This window comes from Solea senegalensis, linkage group LG18 (assembly GCF_019176455.1).
Source record: "Solea senegalensis isolate Sse05_10M linkage group LG18, IFAPA_SoseM_1, whole genome shotgun sequence".
Classification (NCBI taxonomy): domain Eukaryota; kingdom Metazoa; phylum Chordata; class Actinopteri; order Pleuronectiformes; family Soleidae; genus Solea; species Solea senegalensis.
Window position 1 is genome coordinate 8,123,968 of NC_058041.1, and position 19,552 is coordinate 8,143,519.

Here is a 19,552-nt window from a genome sequence, read left to right on the forward strand (position 1 = left end):
ATTTGTCATAAATGATCATTTAATTATCAAATCAATTGCAACACAAAATGCATATGTATATTTACTTTGAGCCTCACAGTTGTGAGTTATGGAAATGTCAATTGCTGTTGGACGTGCCTTTAGACAAAAAAAAGGGATAGATAAATGTTGCTGTTTTTTTTCAAAGCTAAAGGATAAAAAAAAGCTGGAATTTCCACTGAGACTTACGTTGAAGCTGCCATGTGTTTTAAGATTGTGGCAGTTGAAGTGTTTAAATCAGGTCCTGATGATTTCATCTCCCAACCAACCTAGTCTGTTCATTTCCTGTCTCCCTCCTTTTTTTTTTTTCTTTTGCTTTTGCTGTTTACCTTTTTCTCTTTTGACGTATAAACATGGGAATCAGTGACAGAGCACGGGGACTGAATATGAAGGAAATTAATGGATAACCGTTAAAAAAAAAAAAAAAAGATGTATCCCGTGTCTTTGGCAATAAGACAGCCATCTCTGTTCTGTAATGGGAGAAGTCTGGGTGTGGTTAGAGCACTGGGACTTCATAGCCAGAGAGAATGGGAAGGGAAAAAAGGACATGGAGAGGAAAATGAAGTCATACGACTGAGCCAGAAACCTCAAAGTCAGAAGAGTAAGAGAGAGAAGGAGGGGGCAGAATCCATGAGCTGGCGAGACGCGAGTGAGTCGTAAAGAAAAGTATCTATTTCAGCACAGCATACTTTTTTTTATAGTCAATTATTTCCACACATGCTTGTCTGGTTTGCATAGTGAGGGCTTGAGAGCAAGAGTGAAAGGAAATAAGGAAGAGGAGGGGGATAAAAGAAAGAAGGTGCCCCCTCTTTTTTTTTTTACTGTATTTTCCATGTGGAGTTCCAGATCCAGGTCTTCTGCTAGTGGTGCAAGACGGACACACACTCACACACACTCCCACGCACAGTTTGTGGACTATTTTTTTATACTTTCCGATTTGTTTTCTGTGCTCTAGAATGGTTTCACTCCTCTGCACATTGCCTGTAAGAAGAACAGAGTGAAGGTGATGGAGCTACTTCTGAAGCACGGAGCATCTATACAGGCAGTCACTGAGGTATGTGTGTGTACGTCATTTAATTATGTTGTTTCTTTACTGTAATCACTTCTGGTGACAAAGACGCTGCCGTAAAGTGTCTTCGTGTACTCGGTGAACTTCCAGGAGCGTCACAGGAGTGGGAAAAGTTTTCTGTCCGTCTAGTTTTTCCTCTGGGTTACACTTGTAGTTAAACACAATGGTAGAAAGACAGGCTGTGGTTAATTACAGTTTTGCCATACTCCTACTGAACTTAAATCTTATTTTTGCAGCTGTTACTACAGTGGGAGCATTTTAAATAGCGCCCATAGAAGCAAACCCGATAAGTTTGTTATTGACTGTTAAAAGTCTAACTTTTCTTTCTTTCTTCATAGTGATAGGATGAATTCAGCCTTTTGGATAGTGGCTAGTTACATTTTTTAAATTGAATCTTTATATGTAGGATGGTGAATTGAAAGAGGTTGCCAGTAGCAATAAACCTGCAAAAATCACCTGGATCAGCTGCTCCCGTCCTGGTGACAGAAGCATGCAGCGGGTGTTGCAAATTATCTGCAGGGTTATCTTTAGATATAGATATATGTGTCTATATAGACCAAAGCCAACGATGTCTTCTGGAAACCTTTAAAATCAGCTCACAGACCTTCACACTCACAGAATTATTCCTCTGGTTCTCGTTCCGCAGTCTGGTCTGACTCCGATCCACGTGGCGGCGTTTATGGGACATGAAAACATCGTCCACCAGCTGATCAACCACGGTGCTTCACCGAACACGAGCAATGTGGTGAGTTTAGCGCTGAAAAGGGAATAGAGCAAACAAACAAAAAGCAGACTCGCACTTTAACTCTCTGATTTAGGAGCTACAGTCCCTGCTGCAGCGAGGTAACTCTAATATTGCATTAAAGGTGAAGGGGAAAAGAGAAGAGATATTGCATGTGTGTATAAGTAAACAGAGAAGGGGGAAGAGCACAGCGCAGTCAACTCTTAAACCCCAAGTATTTGGTCGCCTACGCCATGTCTGTGGCCAGGTTACCATAGAAACAGAGCATGATGTGACGTCATTATGGTAAGTTGGGTGTGTAGAGAAAGGGGGTTTCTCTCCCTCTCTCTCTCTCTGTGTCACTCTATAGGGATAAGAGGAAGTTTAAAGTCTTAATAAATAAGTATTAGCTGTTCCTTTTTTCTTTTTTAATCCGTGTGTGCATGTGTTCTGCAGAGGGGGGAGACGGCGCTCCACATGGCAGCGAGGGCAGGACAGTCTAACGTGGTTCGATATCTGATCCAGAATGGAGCTCAAGTGGACGCCAAGGCCAAGGTAGACCATTTGTTCCGTATTTAAAGGATAAAAGACGTGTTCCATATCAAACAGATAAGAAACCATGACAGAAAAATTATAGATTAGTCCACCAATGAAGATTGCACGATTGCTATGCGAGAAAATGAAATCCTCCTCTTGCTGTCAGACCCTTTTGGATGTTTCTGTCATTCATTACAATCCAACAGCGAATGGACACTTTTAATTGGTCGTCCGATTCACCGTGAGTCCTGTGTATCGTAGCAACGGAGACGCGGCGAGATGTGAAGGCGACAGGAGGATACTGCTCAGGACGATAACAATCTAATACAATTATTATACTGATTTTAAACTCATATTTGGTGGTACAGAAAGTTCCATACATAGAACTACTATTGTAAAACAATGCCACTGCATCTTTTACTCGACTGTGAAAGTGTGTCGTGTTTGTAATGTAATGTAATAAAGTATATCAGGTAAAGGGGAGGGGAGTTGGCAACCTTACAAAAGACCAACACACTGTTTAGTTAGTGGATATGTGCCATTGTTATCACTGAAATTCATTCATGTGTTTCCTCAATCTCTGGTAACACATCATGGTCATTTTATGTAATATATTCTGTAAAAAGCCACTGTACACCTGCTCAGCACCAGACACTGAACAATGTGCAGGATTTAGCAGCGAAAGGGACAGATTTTTCCCTCAGGAGTTGGTGGAGACCAACAACACAGGCAAGGGAGTAAATGCTGGACTTGTATTCATCCGTTTAAAAATGATGGGTTTTTTATTGTTGCCACCAGGATGACCAGACTCCTCTGCACATCTCAAGCCGTCTTGGCAAACAAGACATTGTCCACCAGCTTCTGTCCAACGGAGCGTGTCCAGATGCCACGACCAGCTCCGGATACACACCCTTACACTTGGCCGCCAGGGAGGGACACCGAGACGTGGCCACAGCACTGCTGGACCAAGGAGCGAGTCTGGGCATTACTACTAAGGTAAAAATCAAGCATAAATGCAAACAAAGCGTAGGTGAGTGAGAGGATCAAAGTGTCACCAGCTAATCATTCAAATCAAGTCAAGTCAATTTTATTTATACATTTAAACATCACAAACACAATTGTCTTTACAGTCTGTGTACACCCTCTATCCTTAGACCCTCCCATTGAGTGAGGAAAAACCTGGCAGATTACAAACAAAACAGCAAATTTACAACGAGTAGAAACATAAGAGACAGATGGTTAACCGCAACTGGTAATAATATTAATATCAATATAAGTATTATTGAGGATGTGTGGACACAAGGCCTCAGATGCACGTCCAGCCTAAGGAAGGGGAAACTTTGGTCACAGCTGAACAGTTTGGCAAACTGCAAAATGGAAAACGAAGCCCCGACCACCGTGGAAGTCTGGAAAAGGACAGACCACAAGAAAATGAATCCAGTAGAATTTAGAAGATTGCAGATTAAGTAATCAACGTGTTCATAACAGAAGGGAGGGGGCTTCTGGATCAAGAGAGAATCACATTATTCCACAGGGAGGGGGCACGATAGGAAAAAGCCCAGTCAGAGCTCAAGATGGAACGTCCTAATTTATGAGGTCAGATATTTACAATCTTTTAAATCAACAGAAGGACCTTAAAATCTGATCTCACCTGGACAGGGAGCCAATGAAGAGAAGCTAAGACCGGTGTGATGTGTTCAAATGTCTCACTTCTCGTCAGAATCCAGTGCTCGTATGGGAGAGACCGGACAACAGAACGTTACAATAATCAAGTCTCGATGGTACAATTCAATCGAGATTGCTTATAATTAATAAGTTGGCTGATACATTTCTCAAAACAAAGTGATTTGATGTGAAAGAAAGTTGAAATATTATGTTTTAAAAATGCAAAAACAACTCCTAAATGTAAAGGTTACTATGTGCATAATAACTGGATATCAGTAGGGAGGATGTATTGAGTTGTAGATGTGGTAAGTTCTGTCGCTCCACATTTAGCAAGGGTTAGTTTGATGGAAAAACTGAAATAAATGCTGTGATATTTCCAGCAAAGTCAAAGGGATTGGGAAACGCCAGTTACAGTTGACGCTCTGCCAATGGAAGAGTTGGGTCATCGCAATGCTGTAAGACCTAAAGGATTACTCCAGGAGTTATTTGTTCAGGAGGGGCTCAGTTTTCATTCACTCAGTACAGAACATTCATTTAAATGGCAGTGGAGCATTTTATTACCACAGATTATATCTTTCTTTTTTTTTGAGGAAAGTCCCTAAACCCTCACTATGGCGTTCTAGTTTTTGCATGACTGGATGGAGAAAAATAAAGGAACGGGGCACACGACATGGCTTAATGTATATTATATTTACTTTAGACAGGAATAAAAAAGATTCACTGACTTCATATTTTAATTATAACAAAAATTATTATTTTTAGGACAAAATGTTTGATTTTTGCTGCTGCATGACATCAAGACGAGTATACTGGGGTTTTTTCGGGGGAAATGGGTAAAATGTATTATATAAATAATATGTATGTATTTTAAATCCTTAAAATATTTAATATTACAACATAATTGTCAGTAAAATGATTAAAGGTTGGCTTGTTGGGAGTTAGACTGCTGTTTGTACTGACAAAAGTGTCAAACAATACTTGATTACTCTTTGTCTGTATATACTAACACTCAAGTGTATTTGTGTATCGTGTTTGTCCGTGGAGATCTTGGTAAAAATTGTAGCTCATAACTGCGTCTTCACAGGCTTATCACTGCCATATACTGTACGTAAAAGTCCATTGGCCTTGAACCAGAGGGGCCAGTCTGGATTCTGTCAAGTCAAATAACAACACTATTATTCACGTCTCTGTTTTGCGTACACAGATGTGGTCACACATTCAAGTCATGTTCAAACACACCGAGAGCTCTCTGGTTCTTCTGTGTTGCCTCACGGATGAAGAATGTACATGTCACACACAACACAACACAACACAACACGAGTCCTTGCTTCCACACCCTGCGTCCATATTGTGTTTCATCATTTCTAAATAATCGGTTCTTTATGTTGTCATGACACAAGACTGCATAATGACTCAGACACACGTGGTTCTGTAGAGCAGAAAATTGTGTAGGTGTTTTTTTGTAAATCAGATCATGTTTGAATGGAAAATTCTGTACATTAATTTTGTGTCTTCTGTTTTTGTGTGTCTCCAGAAGGGCTTCACTCCTCTGCACGTTGCAGCAAAGTACGGGAAGATCGAGGTCGCCAACCTGCTTCTGCAGAAGAACGCCCCGCCTGATGCTGCAGGGAAGGTAATGCATGTTAAATCAATAAGGAGAGAGACGGCTGTTCAGGGGCAGCAAAGACTGAGTGTGTGAGCTGCCGCATAAAGAACAGGAACGCCGTAAAAACTGTCCCTGTTTTCACGGCGTCATGTGTTTTTTGTTTTTTTTCATCATTACTTTGTAAAGCCACAGCTCTCACAGTGTTTATCTCCTCCACTGTCAATGCCCTGTATCACCGTCTAACAATGCCTGTGTGTGTGTGTTTACTGTATGTGTGCGTTCAGAGTGGACTAACTCCACTGCATGTGGCAGCACATTATGATAACCAGAAGGTGGCGCTGCTCCTGCTCAACCAGGGGGCCTCGCCACTTGCTGCTGCAAAGGTAAGAGTATAATAAGAGTGCTTTGCTGATGGAGGAAATATTTAATGTTCTTTAACGCACTGATGCACCAAAACCTCTCTCTCTCTCTGTCTCTCTCTCTGTCTCTCTCTCTGTCTGGCTCGGGGTGAAAGCACGCTGACCTAGTTTCAGTCTCCCACATGCAATTACACCATGTGCTCTATACTGGTGATTGGCTGGTCTAACAGCATCTATTCCGAAAGAGCTGCCAGGGCAATTATCAAAGCTCCAGTAGTTTGTTTTTTTTTCCTTGTGTTTTCTTGTTTCGGATAAACTAAAACTGTGAATCTGTATGCGGTTCAAATTTTGAATTACATCCACGTATGAATCTCCAAAATGTAACTCAGGTTTTCCTCACAAATCCTGTTATACTCCTATTCAAAGCCAGCAGATCTGCAGATGTAGACATTACAGTTGTGTTGAATGTTTTTCATATGTATGATCATATCACAGTGCAATTCCACTGAATGTTAAATTATCATTCATCCACTATCTACCCGCAGCAAATCCCCATAAAATAATGCACGTGTCATTGCGTTAAGATGTGCATAATTTTACTTTTATGAATTGAAGAATTACAGTTGCATCAAAAGGTCATCCGAGTTTTCTGCACTACTGTTAGTGAGTGACCGACATGAAACCTCTCCGCTTGTCTCTGTGCACCAGAACGGTTACACGCCGCTCCACATTGCGGCTAAGAAGAATCAGATGGAGATAACCACCACGCTGCTGGAGTACGGGGCCTCCACTCACACGGTAACGCGCCAGGGCATCACTCCTCTGCACCTCGCTGCGCAGGAAGGCAACGTGGACATAGTGACGCTGCTGTTGGCTCGAGATGCGCCGATCAACATCGGCAATAAGGTGCGAGACGTCGACGTTAGAAAACTCTGCTGCAAGTGTTTGCTTTTCTGTCACTTGTGATTTATCACCGCGTTGCACAAACTTGTTGCCTTGTTTTTGGCAAGATGTATTTTCTCTGCCTCTGTCTTTGTATTTAATTGTCTCTATGTGTTTAACACTCTCTCTCTCTCTCTCCCTGTCTGTGTCTCTATGTATTTTATTGTCTCCGTCTGTGTATTTAACTGCCTCTCTGTCTCCATCTGTATCCTCAGTCTGGTCTGACTCCACTCCATCTGGCAGCGCAGGAGGATAAAGTCAATGTTGCAGAGGTCTTAGTCAACCAAGGAGCTACTATAGACCCTGAGACCAAGGTAATTTTCTGCCGTCTTCTAGAATTCAGTTGTCAGGCAAACAAATCTCATATTTACTGGTCCCAGCTTGAGCAAGAAGTCAAAGCGAACAATGTGCTCCGGTCACTGAACTAATCTTTTAAATTAACTGATTCTTATGATTCAGTACATCAAAAACAACTGCTTTACAAGTCACAGTTTCATTCAGGCGTGTTGTGGTGACTCCGCCCACCAGCAATCGGTAGTGGAGACACGGCATAAGAATCTGTTTTATGTTGTTGTGAATTAAATATGTGTTTTTGGAGTCTTGGTCAAAGTAGACACCACCCAATGTTTGGACCACTTCCTATGCCTACATATATATTGTTGGTCTTTAAACCCTCATCTTTGGTGCACTAACGTCGTCGTCATATCAAACCTAAAATGCACTGATAACACATACATTTGGCTGATGTGGCGCATAAACCACCTGGATCGTTTCTTTGCTGAAAATTGTATTAAATTTTTTTTTTTTTTTTATCATCAGCTGGGATACGCTCCTCTTCATGTGGCCTGTCACTATGGAAACGCAAAGATGGTCAACTTCCTGCTGAAGAATCAGGCAAAGGTCAATGCCAAGACCAAGGTAATTATTAAGTGCAGAAGTGCCTTCTTCTGTTTTCAGTGTTTAAATTTGACGCAAAATCTTTGTGTGTGAGTTGGGTGCATCACAAATGTGTGTTGTTTTTTTGTTTTTTTACTTTTAACCTTTGTTTTTCTTGGCTTCCTCTGCAGAACGGTTACACTCCTCTGCATCAGGCTGCACAGCAGGGGCACACGCACATCATCAACCTGCTGCTACATCATGGAGCGTCGCCCAACGAGCTCACCACTGTAAGTGCGCGTGCACGCGGCCAGATTCTCCACTGCAATGTACTATTCACACCGGATGCATCCAATTCAGCTTTCTTATAATACTGTTCTTCTGTATTTCAAGAATGGGAACAGTGCCCTGTCCATTGCCAGGAGGCTTGGTTACATCTCTGTCGTGGACACGCTCAAAGTGGTCACAGAGGAAACCCTGACGACTCAGGTGCATCTATGCTTCTGCAGAAATCAATACATTTACATTACACGCTCTAGTATGACGGGAACAGTTGGTTTAATTATGTGTTTTTGGCAAGTTATAAATATGTAGATGCATAAAATCTACGGACAATATCCGAACATTTCCATTGTTTAGTTTTTGTTAAGGTTAAGGATGGATCTTAGTTCACTCTAATGCAATGTATATTCAGAAATAACATTTTAGACAATAAATAACCACTTCCTTGAACCAAATAGCGTTTGTGTGTGTGTGTGTCTGATGTGCCGTTTGTGACGTAAAGTGTATCTCTGTTTAACAGACTGTGACAGAGAAGCACAAGATTAATGTTCCCGAGACCATGAACGAGGTGTTGGACATGTCCGATGATGAAGGTGAGGTTTCCCGTCATGGTTAAATCAAAGTTTGAATCTGTGTCCCCTTAAATCCGTTGAACAGCTCTGCTCGTCAAACAATTGTGGTGATGTCAAAGGTTGCCGTTCACACAGTGTTTGTCTCCTCATTGTCAAATGTTTGCCTTTATTGTCAAGGAAATTTTGTTGCTGCTAAATAACTCTTTTTTTTTTTAATCATAGCGTCTTAAGTTTGATTCAGAATTAAGAGTGTCACAGTAATGTAAAGGCACACTTTTGAACGTATGTCATTCATATTGTTTTCAATTCTTTCTTTGCCTTCGAGTTTTGTTATGATATGATTTTCCATTTATTTTGGTTTGATTTTCTTTCCTCTAACCCTCTCCTCCATCCCAATCACACAGTCCGTAAAGCCAATGTCCCCGAAATGATCACTGAGGACTATTTATCTGATGTGGAAGAAGGTATTTTTCATCTTTCTTCATTGTTTGGTTCATTTTTTTTTTCCCCCCCTCACTTCTTTAAAAACTCTCTGCATGTCCTGCAATCCTTTGTTCTCTTTCGCCAGGTTCTTTCTTTATTTTTGTATTAGTGGTGTCAAGATAGTGTGTTTAAATGAACATATTTAAGTAGAGTGGCTTCTTGTAAATTGTAGCCATTGCTCCTTTTCTTCTAATTTCTTTTGAGTGTGTCACAAATGTAGTGTGTGCGATACTCTATACTGTACTCCAGTACTTTCTGTTGCTGCATCCCCCCTTTGACTCTCTCATGCTGAGCTGCCGTGAAGCCTCCAGTATTTTCATGCATCCAATTGCAGGGGGATATGTCTTTTTTTATGGGTTGCCATGCCAACTGTCTGCATATGGCATTGTGGTGGAGCGTGTAACAGATTTCTTTTCACACCATGGAGGGTAGACTGCACACACGCACACTCGATCCTTTGTCTACGGAGGCTTGTCGATGATGCAGCCTTTGTCGTCTCACACATTTTGGCCAAAACAAACATGGTGTCAGCTGCTGGGTCTGTGTGTCTCTGTGTGTGTGTGTGTGTGTGTGTGTGTGTGTGGTTTCCCTAGTACACTGCAGACTGAGGAATGGAGGAAACTGATTTTTCACCAGTTTTTTGATCAGTGGTTTGCCTGATTCTAGGTTTTGCTTGGCTCATTTTGGATCTACAGTGCTACACGGTCAGAGTTGGTAAATAACGGTAGTCTTCCAGTTTTAGTTGGTCACGTGTCACAGTTTTTAGAGCCGCTAAATGTCAGTAGCCTGCAGTAATCCGTGCGTCCTCATCACAATCAAAACAGTTTATATTTGTGAAAGTGTTACGGATAAACGCGGATCACGTGGCGAACAGGTGCGCCATTATTTATTCATGTCGGAGACAACCTCTGCTGATGTGTTCCAGGTGTGTGTCATAAAGTGTTAACCAGCGTTGGGCAATAGAACAGACAGGCACACATCTTATTTCAGAAGGTTTTACATGAAGATACGGGTGAAATGTGAAGGTAGTGAAATATAAGAGAGAGAATAGCAGAGGGCCCAGAACAGAGCCAAGTGTTGCACCATATTTTACATCACTCAAATCATTACAAAGGACCCAAATTACAAAAGGGTTTGGCCAGAGATGCTCTGAATTGATCGTAGCTCGCCTATATCTTCAGCATGTACAGTTTCGGGTGACTTAAAAGCGTATTGAAAATATATGTAAATAAAAAAACATACAATATGAAGTAAGATGAAGAGATAAGTCTAATAGGTCACTAATAACTATATTAAAAAAAATCCTAAGGATAAGGACCAAATTGTAAGTGAAATAAAAGGTGTTTTCTGCTTTGTTTAAACAGAGATGGATGTTGGAAATATCTGCGTCAGCTATTCCTGTAAGTGATGGATAAAAGTGTGATTTCACCTAAACTCCAATAACCAGTGTGAGGTGGTGCAGCCGAACTGATGGAACTTAACTTTGTGCACATGGTTTTTTGCTGCTGCCGCTTTCACTTGTTTGTGTATGTGCATGTTTGCTATCACTCTGGAGCTGTGTGTGTGTGTGTGTGTGTGTGTGTGTGTGTGTGTAGAGCCCGAGTTGTGGGCCCATCTTTAATTTCTCGTCCAAAAATACACCCACAGGCTCACATACCGGCCGAGTAACAGCAGTGAACATCTCCAGTGACATGCACTGGTCCAATGATCGTAATGTGGACATCCACAAACCCTGTGTGGAGCCTTTGGATAAACAGTGGCGGCTGTGTTGTAAAGTTGATAAATATTTTGTCAGCATGGAAATCTAAATCCTGGGTTAGTGTATGTATTTATGATTCGGTGACATCTTTGCAAATGTTTGAGTAGCTTTCTGTGTGCTCTGATAATTGATCTGGTGAGAAGATCCAAAATCTGTCATGTGTTTAAATGCTTGGCTGTCCGTGCCCATCTCAGGTTTCTAAATTCATTTTCTAAATTTAAAAGGGAAGCAGCAGTATTGAGAAGAAGGCAGCGTGGTTATTTGTTGAATGAAAACTGATCAACATGCGGCAGGGAGTCTCATTTTCATGTGATTCATGATGTGTTCGACTTAATTCTGACACATTAGGGTGAGATTTAAAAACTTGGTTTGAAAGACGCACGTTTAACTTGGCAAAATCAAGATGTTTGAAGGATCAGAATTATGTTTTTTTTCTTATAAATATAGATCCTGCAAAGCACATGCACATGTGCTATCTACTTAGCACAGGTGACAAGCAGGGTTTCGTGCATGTTGACTTATGGAGTCAGCTGCAGGGCGGGGTGGAAAAAACAAAGATCGAGGAGGACAAAGTTATGTGTGCACACTTTGAAAGTAAACAATATTTAGTAGATGGGCTGAGAGGGGGAGTTACATGAAATTGAGGAGGAGTTGGTTAGGCTATACACAGTCAGTGTGCTCTACTGTATACTCTTGTGCAACAGACACTACAGAGGTAGACGTTTGGACAACTTGGTCCGAGTCACACACCCACTTACTATTTCTGTCCTCCAGTGGGATGTAGGTGTCTATTCCACACACACACACACACACACACAGTGTATAATCCTCGAGCAGGCTGGGTAGGCGGGAGAAAGCTGATCTGTTTGTGTGAGTGCTGTGAGTGAGTGAGAGGGAGAGAGAGAGAGAGAGAGAGAGAGAGATAGGCAGTGTATGTAGGAGAGAGAGAGCGCGACAAAGAGCTGAAGGGGAGGTTACAAGTCATAGAAAAGTTAGTTCAGGGTGAAATCCTGCAAACTTGAAGGCCAGCTGAATGAAGTGCTTTAAAGCAGGAGGTGAGTTGTGTTCAGGCGCTCGGGGGGGTTGCTTTTTCGTGAAACCTTCAGTGAGGAGGAATCCTGGAGAATCGACTGGAATGTCGCCAGATGGGGTCTGTAAAGTGTGTGTTTGAGAGAGGGAAAGTTTTAGGGGGGAGGGGTGCTGGTGCAGCAGCAGGGGGCGAGGGGACAGGGAGGGATGGGGTGCTGATGGGATCTCCGGTGCTTTGTGGCTGCTGGAATGCCTTTTCTTTCCCTTCGTCTCTCCGCCTGCATGCACTTGCTCCCCTCTCCCCTATTTAACTCCTCCTCCCCGTCTCTCTTTCAACTCTGCGGTCACTGGTTCATCAGTAGGGTAGGACCTACAGTACATCTGAGGGAAATAACATGCTGCCGATTATGCTCCCGATAGGCCTGTAATGTATGTTTTAACTTGTGTGATTTGATGTGATGATGTTGTTTTTAATTCACCTTAACTGTGGTTTGTAAAAACTGCTCAAAAAGTTACATTCTTAAACTGGTGTTACTACTTTTGCAAACGTACCCGACATAGAAAGTCTGTGACAGTAGCTCTATTTGTAGTATGACTGTGGACATGTATGGGGGACAGGGACAACAAGCTTTTAAGTGACAGCGAGACTTTTGTTTGTGTGTGTGTGACTGAAAAGCAGCCTCTGGGCTCAAGCTGCATTGATCTGTCGGTGGAAAAGAGCGGCTCTGTAATGACCTGCATGGACGACACACTTGTACACAATGCCGTGAAGTGTAATCTCAGAGAAAGCAGGATGTGTGTTCTTGTAGCAAACCTGGACAGCAGTTACTGAGAGAGAGAGAGAGTGAGGAATCATTCACTGTTTGAAAGCTGACAAAAACGAGCCCTTTGCTCCGTGTGTTTCAAACCCACCAGGTGATGATGCCATGACGGGCAACACGGACAAATATCTGGCCCCCCAGGACCTGCGGGAGCTGGGGGACGACTCGCTCCCTCAGGAGGGCTACATGGGCTTCAGCGTGGGTGCGCGGTCACAGAGGTGAGACACACAGTGACACACAACCCAGTCCATAAATCAGTGTGATGACTTTTAACTCTAACTAATAATAATGACAGTATGCTGCAGCTGACATGAAAAGTCCTGTCAGATGTGGAAAGTGAATGTGACTGACAGTCGAACATCATCTACAACCACATCACAGGGTAAAAATGTGCACTGTGGTCTTTTTTAAAAGCTTTAAGATAATGCTATCTTGATAATATCATATAGAGTTTAACCATTAACCACTGTCATTGTTACACATATGAACTAGCGACCAGAAAGGCTTTTGAAAGGTTGTGATTTAACTCCTTCTCTGGACTTCAGCCACAGTTTTTAAGCAGTTTGTGTGTAAAGTATTGGAACATTCTGCATCAGTTACACCTAAAGACACCGTATTTCTAACCCTTCACTGGTGGGAGGTCATAGTTCTTTGCCGTTGAACCCTTTGCTTGCCCTATAGAATATTGACACTTGTGCAACACACTGACGAAGGGGAGGGCTTATTGAATATCTGAGCAGTGACACGCATGGACACTGAGTCACAGGAAATTAGAAACATGTTCGATTGCACGGCCTTGAGCGGTGGGTTAGGTCAACACACGCTGTTTGAGTGAGAGGGAATGTGTGAATGTGTGTGGGGAGCAGTTAGCCCTGAGCATAGAATTGGTCTAACAAATGTGTGGTCCTCGGGGAACGGGCTTCAAATTATTTCCAGCTCGCGTGATTCAGGAAGGGAATATGAAAAGCTCAATAGCCATCTCTAAGATCTATTTTTTAAGTTTAAATATTAACTTTCAAATTTCTTATTGTCATTAAAACATCTTTATGATATTTCAAAACACGATAAAGTTAAGAATTGGGAGCAGCCCAGCATCCCTTAGTTTGTAAGGGAAACAGAACTATAGTATCCAGGGACCTCAGCTGCAATGATGTCAGAAAAAGATGTGCTGCAAACTCAGATAATGGACGCTGAACTAATCTCATGTTGATTTCAAATGTTATCTTGATTTTAGTAGTAGTTTTGAGGCTCTGTGATCAAAATGCTGTGTGATTTTTGTTAAAGATGGGTTAAATGAAAAAAAAGGGTGGGTTTATTTCAGTACTTTTGAAGTTTGAAATCCCCTTAATGTTACCAACTTGGTAATATCTATGCATAAGACAAAGGAGACACAGAGGACCTATAATAAATTGTTGCAATCGGTACAAGTAAAGTATTTATGTGGAAATTGTAAGATTAAGTTGATGATTCAATTCTAAATAATAATCCTTACAGTTTAAGTCGGGCAGTTGGCAGCATCTGCCTTCGCTCTCCCAGCCCGCGTCTCTCCGTGCTTTTCTCGATCCACTCCTCACAATATTTTATTCTCTCCTCATGTCCCTTCTTAATGTTAGTCCCAAAGTCAGGTAAGGCTGAAGGCATGATGAAGCCTTCCCACCACCTACTCACCCACCTCACACCTCCCCCCCCCTCCCCTCCTCCTGCCTTAACCTGTAGACCCCAGTCATGACTCTGTGGTCCCACATAATACATTATTTACTGTGTATGTTTGACTACTAACTGGATTACTTTGAGCTGGTTGGTCATGTTTTCTTTAACACTGTTTTGTGTTGACATCAGGCACACTGTGTGGTGTACTGTCGGTTCACTCGTGTGATCTTTCTCCAGCTTTTTGCATTAAGTTGCAAAAAAGAAAAAAAAAAGCGGATCTGGGTTTTGTTTTTTGTATTTTTTCACATGGAGAAAATATTCTGCTGTGTTTGCTTTTTGTTGGTGTTTGACTGTGGTGACTGTGGTGTCATTTATGCCTGGGTCTTTGTGGGTTTGCCACAAAGGTAGAGCTTTGCATCATTTTTGGTTTCGGTGTGGAATTTTCTTTTTTATCAAGCTTCCAGGGACCTGAACTGACATCTGCAGGCAATAGGGGTGATATGTCTTAAATATATTAACGTCCACATGTTTGAGAAGTAATCTTATGATTGCTTATGATTTAATAAAACACTGTTGGAAAAGAAATGAAAAGCTCATCAGACGATTGGATGGCATTTTATGTTTTGCCAACAAACAAAATCATTTGGAAATGAAATTGGCTGAGCTTACACTGTACACTTAAAATAACAACACACGGTTACAGTTAAAGCTGGGAAAGTTGAATACCAATCTCCAATTGGCCTGTTAACCAAGCTCTAAATTATACGATTCATCTCAGACCCCAAAGGTCCAAAAAATTAGCGTTGTTGTCTAACTGTGCAATAAAACACACATTTATTATGTTTTCAGCTTAACCTTTAAACTGGCAACAACAAAAAGTAGACTTAGACTGTGGAAGAGGAAAATGAGCACAGATGAATGGGTTCCCTCGTGTGTTTTACCTGTGCAGAGCTGTAGCTGTGGATGATGTTGCAGGGCAAACATTCATCACATGTCATTGCTGAGGAATGCAGTTTATTTGCCTCATAAATGCCCTCCTCGCAAACATCACGGCGTTCAGCCTTCAGACAGAAACGTTTCCGTTTTTTTTTCTCCTTTTCTCCTTTTCAACGTGCACTAATTGACGAGATAAGGTCACATCGGCAAAAGTATTTGCTAGTCATATCATCATGTCAGCGGATATGAGCTTCCTGTCCATTGCCCATCATGCAGTGATCTGCCGAACATTCATAAGCTTCTCTGTTTCACCCAGGCGTTCAATCTGTGTGCTGTTTGGTGTGAATGGTCCATTTTAAGAGGTGGAAAAAAGCCGTAGATGTATGATTGTTGTATATTGTTTATAAACAATTGCACTAGATTCCCAAATCAAGGGGTATTGATTGAAACATTGATTGATTTCTGACGTATTATTACCCTGTGGTTGTTGTTGTCCTTGGTGGCATACAGTCAGGTTCCTGGAAGCTGCATGCATTTAATGTGTTTATGTTTGTTTTTGTTTGTTTTTTTTGTTTTCCCCTTGTTCACTTTCATTTCCCGTTACACCCACGACCCCTTTCCAACTCCTCCTCACCTCCTGTTTCCATCATTGTGACTGTTGTCTTGGTGTAATCCCTGACCGCTACGGCAACCGCACACCAAGCCTCCGTTCCTTCAGTTCCGATAGGTCCAACACGCTGAACCGCAGCTCCTTCACCCGGGACAGCATGATGATAGAGGAGATGCTGGCACCCAATAAGGAGATGGTATGTACACCGGCTGGATGTAAAGCTATTTAAAGGTGCATGTGCTTTCTCTCTATGTCTGTAATACTCTCCTTTTTTTTGCAAGTTAGTCATGTGCAGGTCATTCACTTCACAAGAAAAGACACAGCTCAGTCTAAACATGAAACAATCTTCCTTAGTGTTGGTGCTCGGTGAAAAGTCAGGCTGTTCCCTGAAAGAGGAAATGAGATTAGTGGTCGATGCTGCTGTACAAACGGGATTAATCCAGTGGCCGACCTTACTTTTTTCAGGATGCCACAGAACTTAAAGTAAAGTCATAATTCAGGTTATAATTGTATGTTATTGACCTTGTAAATCAGACTTGCAACAAAAATGTCCATCATAAATTTCCATATATTTGTTTTATCTATAAACAGCAGAATTATATTTATGAGCTGTGTTAATAAGCTTCCAAAATACCATTGTTGATTAGACAAAACAAGACCCTTTTCAAAGCCATTCACATGCATTTGTCATTGTTTCCCAATGTTTTAAATAATAATTATAAAAAGTCCTATTTGAATATGTCAGTGTGACATAATCTGGAGACTAGCTCAACAAAAGCACTGTCAAAATCCTGATTTGTGGCCTTTAAATCTAATCCCTCTCCTCCTATTATGCAACTCAATAGTGTCTTCCATCACAATCTCCCTATGTGGCAAATGCCTTTTGTTTGAAGCTTTCTGCCTCCCCTGAGATGTTAGATGTTTGTTGTTTTCTCCATTCTCAAACCATGATGATCAGACTGAAGAGTGTTCCCGCAGAATCACAGTGGACTTCATACAAGTGTTTTTTCACGGGAAGTAACAGTAACGGCGACGAGTAAACTGAGCCTCATTTGTAAAATCAGTAGAGTGAAACGTCCAAGGTGCAAATAGACCGAATACAGTTGGGACGCTCTAGTGTGCGTGCCATTTTTTGCACAAATAAAAGACAAGTTAGACTTTTCTATTGTTTGCGGATGTAGCGTCTGTTAAATAACGGCTCGTCTCCTCTCATGCTGCTCCAGATGCTTTGTAAGGAAAGGTCTTTCATTGTAGAGCAGCACAACAAGGTACTTTTTGAAGTCATGTCGCTCTCCTGTCACTGCATGTCAGACGATGCCTTTATGTAGTATAATATTCTTTTTTTTGGTTCTGTTCAAATAAATCAGCTCCTATCAGAGCATGTTACACATTTATGTTAGTATTTTTATGTGGTGGTCTGATTTTGGTTCATGATTTCCTTTCCATCTTTTGAGTTACTTTCCTTTTGAAAATGTCATTTTGAAATGCATGCTGTCATAGCTTGTAAATTCTGTTTTTTTAAATTGTTTTATACTTTTGATGACAGCTGGTGCAGTGTCCCCCGTGTAGGATTCACTTAATGATTCAAACCATAAATCTTGCAAGTCATGGCTAGTTCTAATGCCCACCTTCCCTCCCCATAGGAGGTGGGACCTGAAGTGAGCCAGACTGGAGCTAAAAAATACTAAATTATTCAGTTTTCTTCATCCACATTCATTTTGGATGTGACGCCAGTCTCTGCTAGAATTAAATTATAGAAGGTTGAATTGCTTTAGATCACATTTTCATGGGACACTGATATTATAACTTGGGGTTTTATCATTTTGTCACACATTTTATACATCATTTTTTTCCCCACCTTCTCAAAGCATTCGTGCATTTACCTCGTGATGTGCGACGACCTTGTCTTCCCCTCCGCAGCATTTGACGGTGGCTAAGGACTTTGACACTGACTCTTTGAGGAGATACAGCTGGACGGGAGATGCACTGGATAATGTCAACCTTGTCTCCTCACCAATACACTCTGGGTGAGCACGTTTGAAAGGATGAATGGGAAAAGAGCATTCAGCTTTCAGAGAGAAAGGAAGGAAGGAGGGAGGATACAAGACAAGTGCTTGTGTTTGTCTCCACCCACCCGTTCTATATTCTCTGTCTGTCATCCTTACAAGTTCTCTCTGTCTTATTTTGTTTCCCCTTTTCCCTTTACCCTCTCTGATGAAATTGTAAGCTCCCATTGTTTATATATTAGAAGCAGAGGTCAACACAAACTGTACTTTGCAAAGGTCTTGGATACTAAAAGTAGCAGAAGTAACAACAAGCAGACAAGACCTGAATTGAATCAGGATTTGATGCAACTGTATTTTGCCTGAAAACATCACTTGTTTTCCTCCGCACACTTTTTTTTAGGGACTTTTCAGATTAGTCATCTTGCAGAATCTGCTACAGTTTCCTGTCCTCTGTCTCTCTGCCGAGGGGAAGTGTCACGGATAAGAGGAGAAACATCTGAAATGCGACCAAAACCCTTTGCACGGCACTGTGTGTTATTAGGAACTCTCCAAGGCCATTGTTAGAGAACGAGAAAGTTCTCAACAAAATCTGAGCAGTCAGTCCTTTTTTAAATTTGTCCAAAAACCTCAGTTAAAAACATTCCATATGTGATGCTAAGCTAAATGTAATAGTATCCTAGTACATAGTATAGTTGTAGTGTGCAAAACTAACAGTGGTGTCAATCCCCTCATGCAAATAAGCTTTGTTTTTAAAACAAATATCAAACTAATACTTGACTGGACTCGTTGGTAGTCTCCACAGTTCTCAGTGGTATTTTTATTGACAAAAACCTGATTTTGACGTGTCACTTCTGCGTTGCTTTGTCATTCCATCTTGCAGTTTTTCCTCTCCGCTCCCGCAGTACGACAGCAGGTGACTGACTGTGATTGGTTGCCCTGTCTATCACCACCGCTTCCTTGTCTTATGGTGACATCACACCCTTCCCCCCTCCCCCGTGTTCACTCATAACATCGACGTTTGTTCCCCTCACACACGACCGGTGTTGTTATTTCTGGCCTTTTTTTTTGTGAGACTTGAACGTAACAAACTCAATTCGATTGCACTTGGTCGTGATTTGGAGTGACATGGACTTGTGCTTCAGTTACAGCTGGACCTGGAGTTTGTTTGTCACATTTTCCAGATGTTGCTGAAACAGATAAAAACAATCATCAGCTGCCAGCGAAATAGAGCCCACACAACACACAATAAAAGTGTCCGTTTGTGTGCTTGACGGTCAGCATTTACATACTAACCAACATGACATCAGAGTTACCAGATCGCATGGTGTGAATCTGTGTGTGTTTGAGATATGTGGTAGTTATTTATTTCTTTATTTATCGTCTGTACGTTTCAAATGAGCTACACACAGATTTACATTACCTTCTGGTACAATTCAGACACACTGGAGGCTCATGTGTTGGCATCTTGACTTTAAATCATGCACCATCCTCAAAACAGAGCATTATGTGAAATATTTGTATAATACTAGGTTATACTGAAGCATGGAAGAATATTTGCATAAGAATATAATTTTTTGGGGGGAAAATTATGTACATCTACTTGACAGAGTT

General features: G+C 41.5%; 1 protein-coding gene across 9 annotated transcripts in view; it reads left to right on the forward strand.

The window, feature by feature from the left end:
• The window catches only part of LOC122759052 (ankyrin-3-like), an 86,532-nt gene that overhangs the window by 35,486 nt on the left and 31,494 nt on the right, over nt 1-19,552 (forward strand). For 3 of the 9 annotated variants that reach the window (XM_044013535.1, XM_044013536.1, XM_044013540.1), the window contains 15 exons: nt 974-1,072; nt 1,734-1,832; nt 2,265-2,363; nt 3,144-3,341; nt 5,545-5,643; nt 5,901-5,999; nt 6,684-6,881; nt 7,133-7,231; nt 7,737-7,835; nt 7,985-8,083; nt 8,187-8,282; nt 8,596-8,668; nt 12,834-12,957; nt 16,029-16,131; nt 17,856-17,962. In XM_044013535.1, coding sequence (XP_043869470.1) covers nt 974-1,072; nt 1,734-1,832; nt 2,265-2,363; nt 3,144-3,341; nt 5,545-5,643; nt 5,901-5,999; nt 6,684-6,881; nt 7,133-7,231; nt 7,737-7,835; nt 7,985-8,083; nt 8,187-8,282; nt 8,596-8,668; nt 12,834-12,957; nt 16,029-16,131; nt 17,856-17,962 — 1,691 coding nt within the window. Of the gene's footprint in view, nt 1-973; nt 1,073-1,733; nt 1,833-2,264; nt 2,364-3,143; nt 3,342-5,544; nt 5,644-5,900; nt 6,000-6,683; nt 6,882-7,132; nt 7,232-7,736; nt 7,836-7,984; nt 8,084-8,186; nt 8,283-8,595; nt 8,669-9,051; nt 9,112-10,494; nt 10,531-12,833; nt 12,958-14,352; nt 14,365-16,028; nt 16,132-17,158; nt 17,204-17,855; nt 17,963-18,821; nt 18,855-19,552 lie in introns of all 9 variants that reach the window. The other 6 variants (XM_044013533.1, XM_044013539.1, XM_044013532.1 and 3 more) reach the window with 5 other exon arrangements.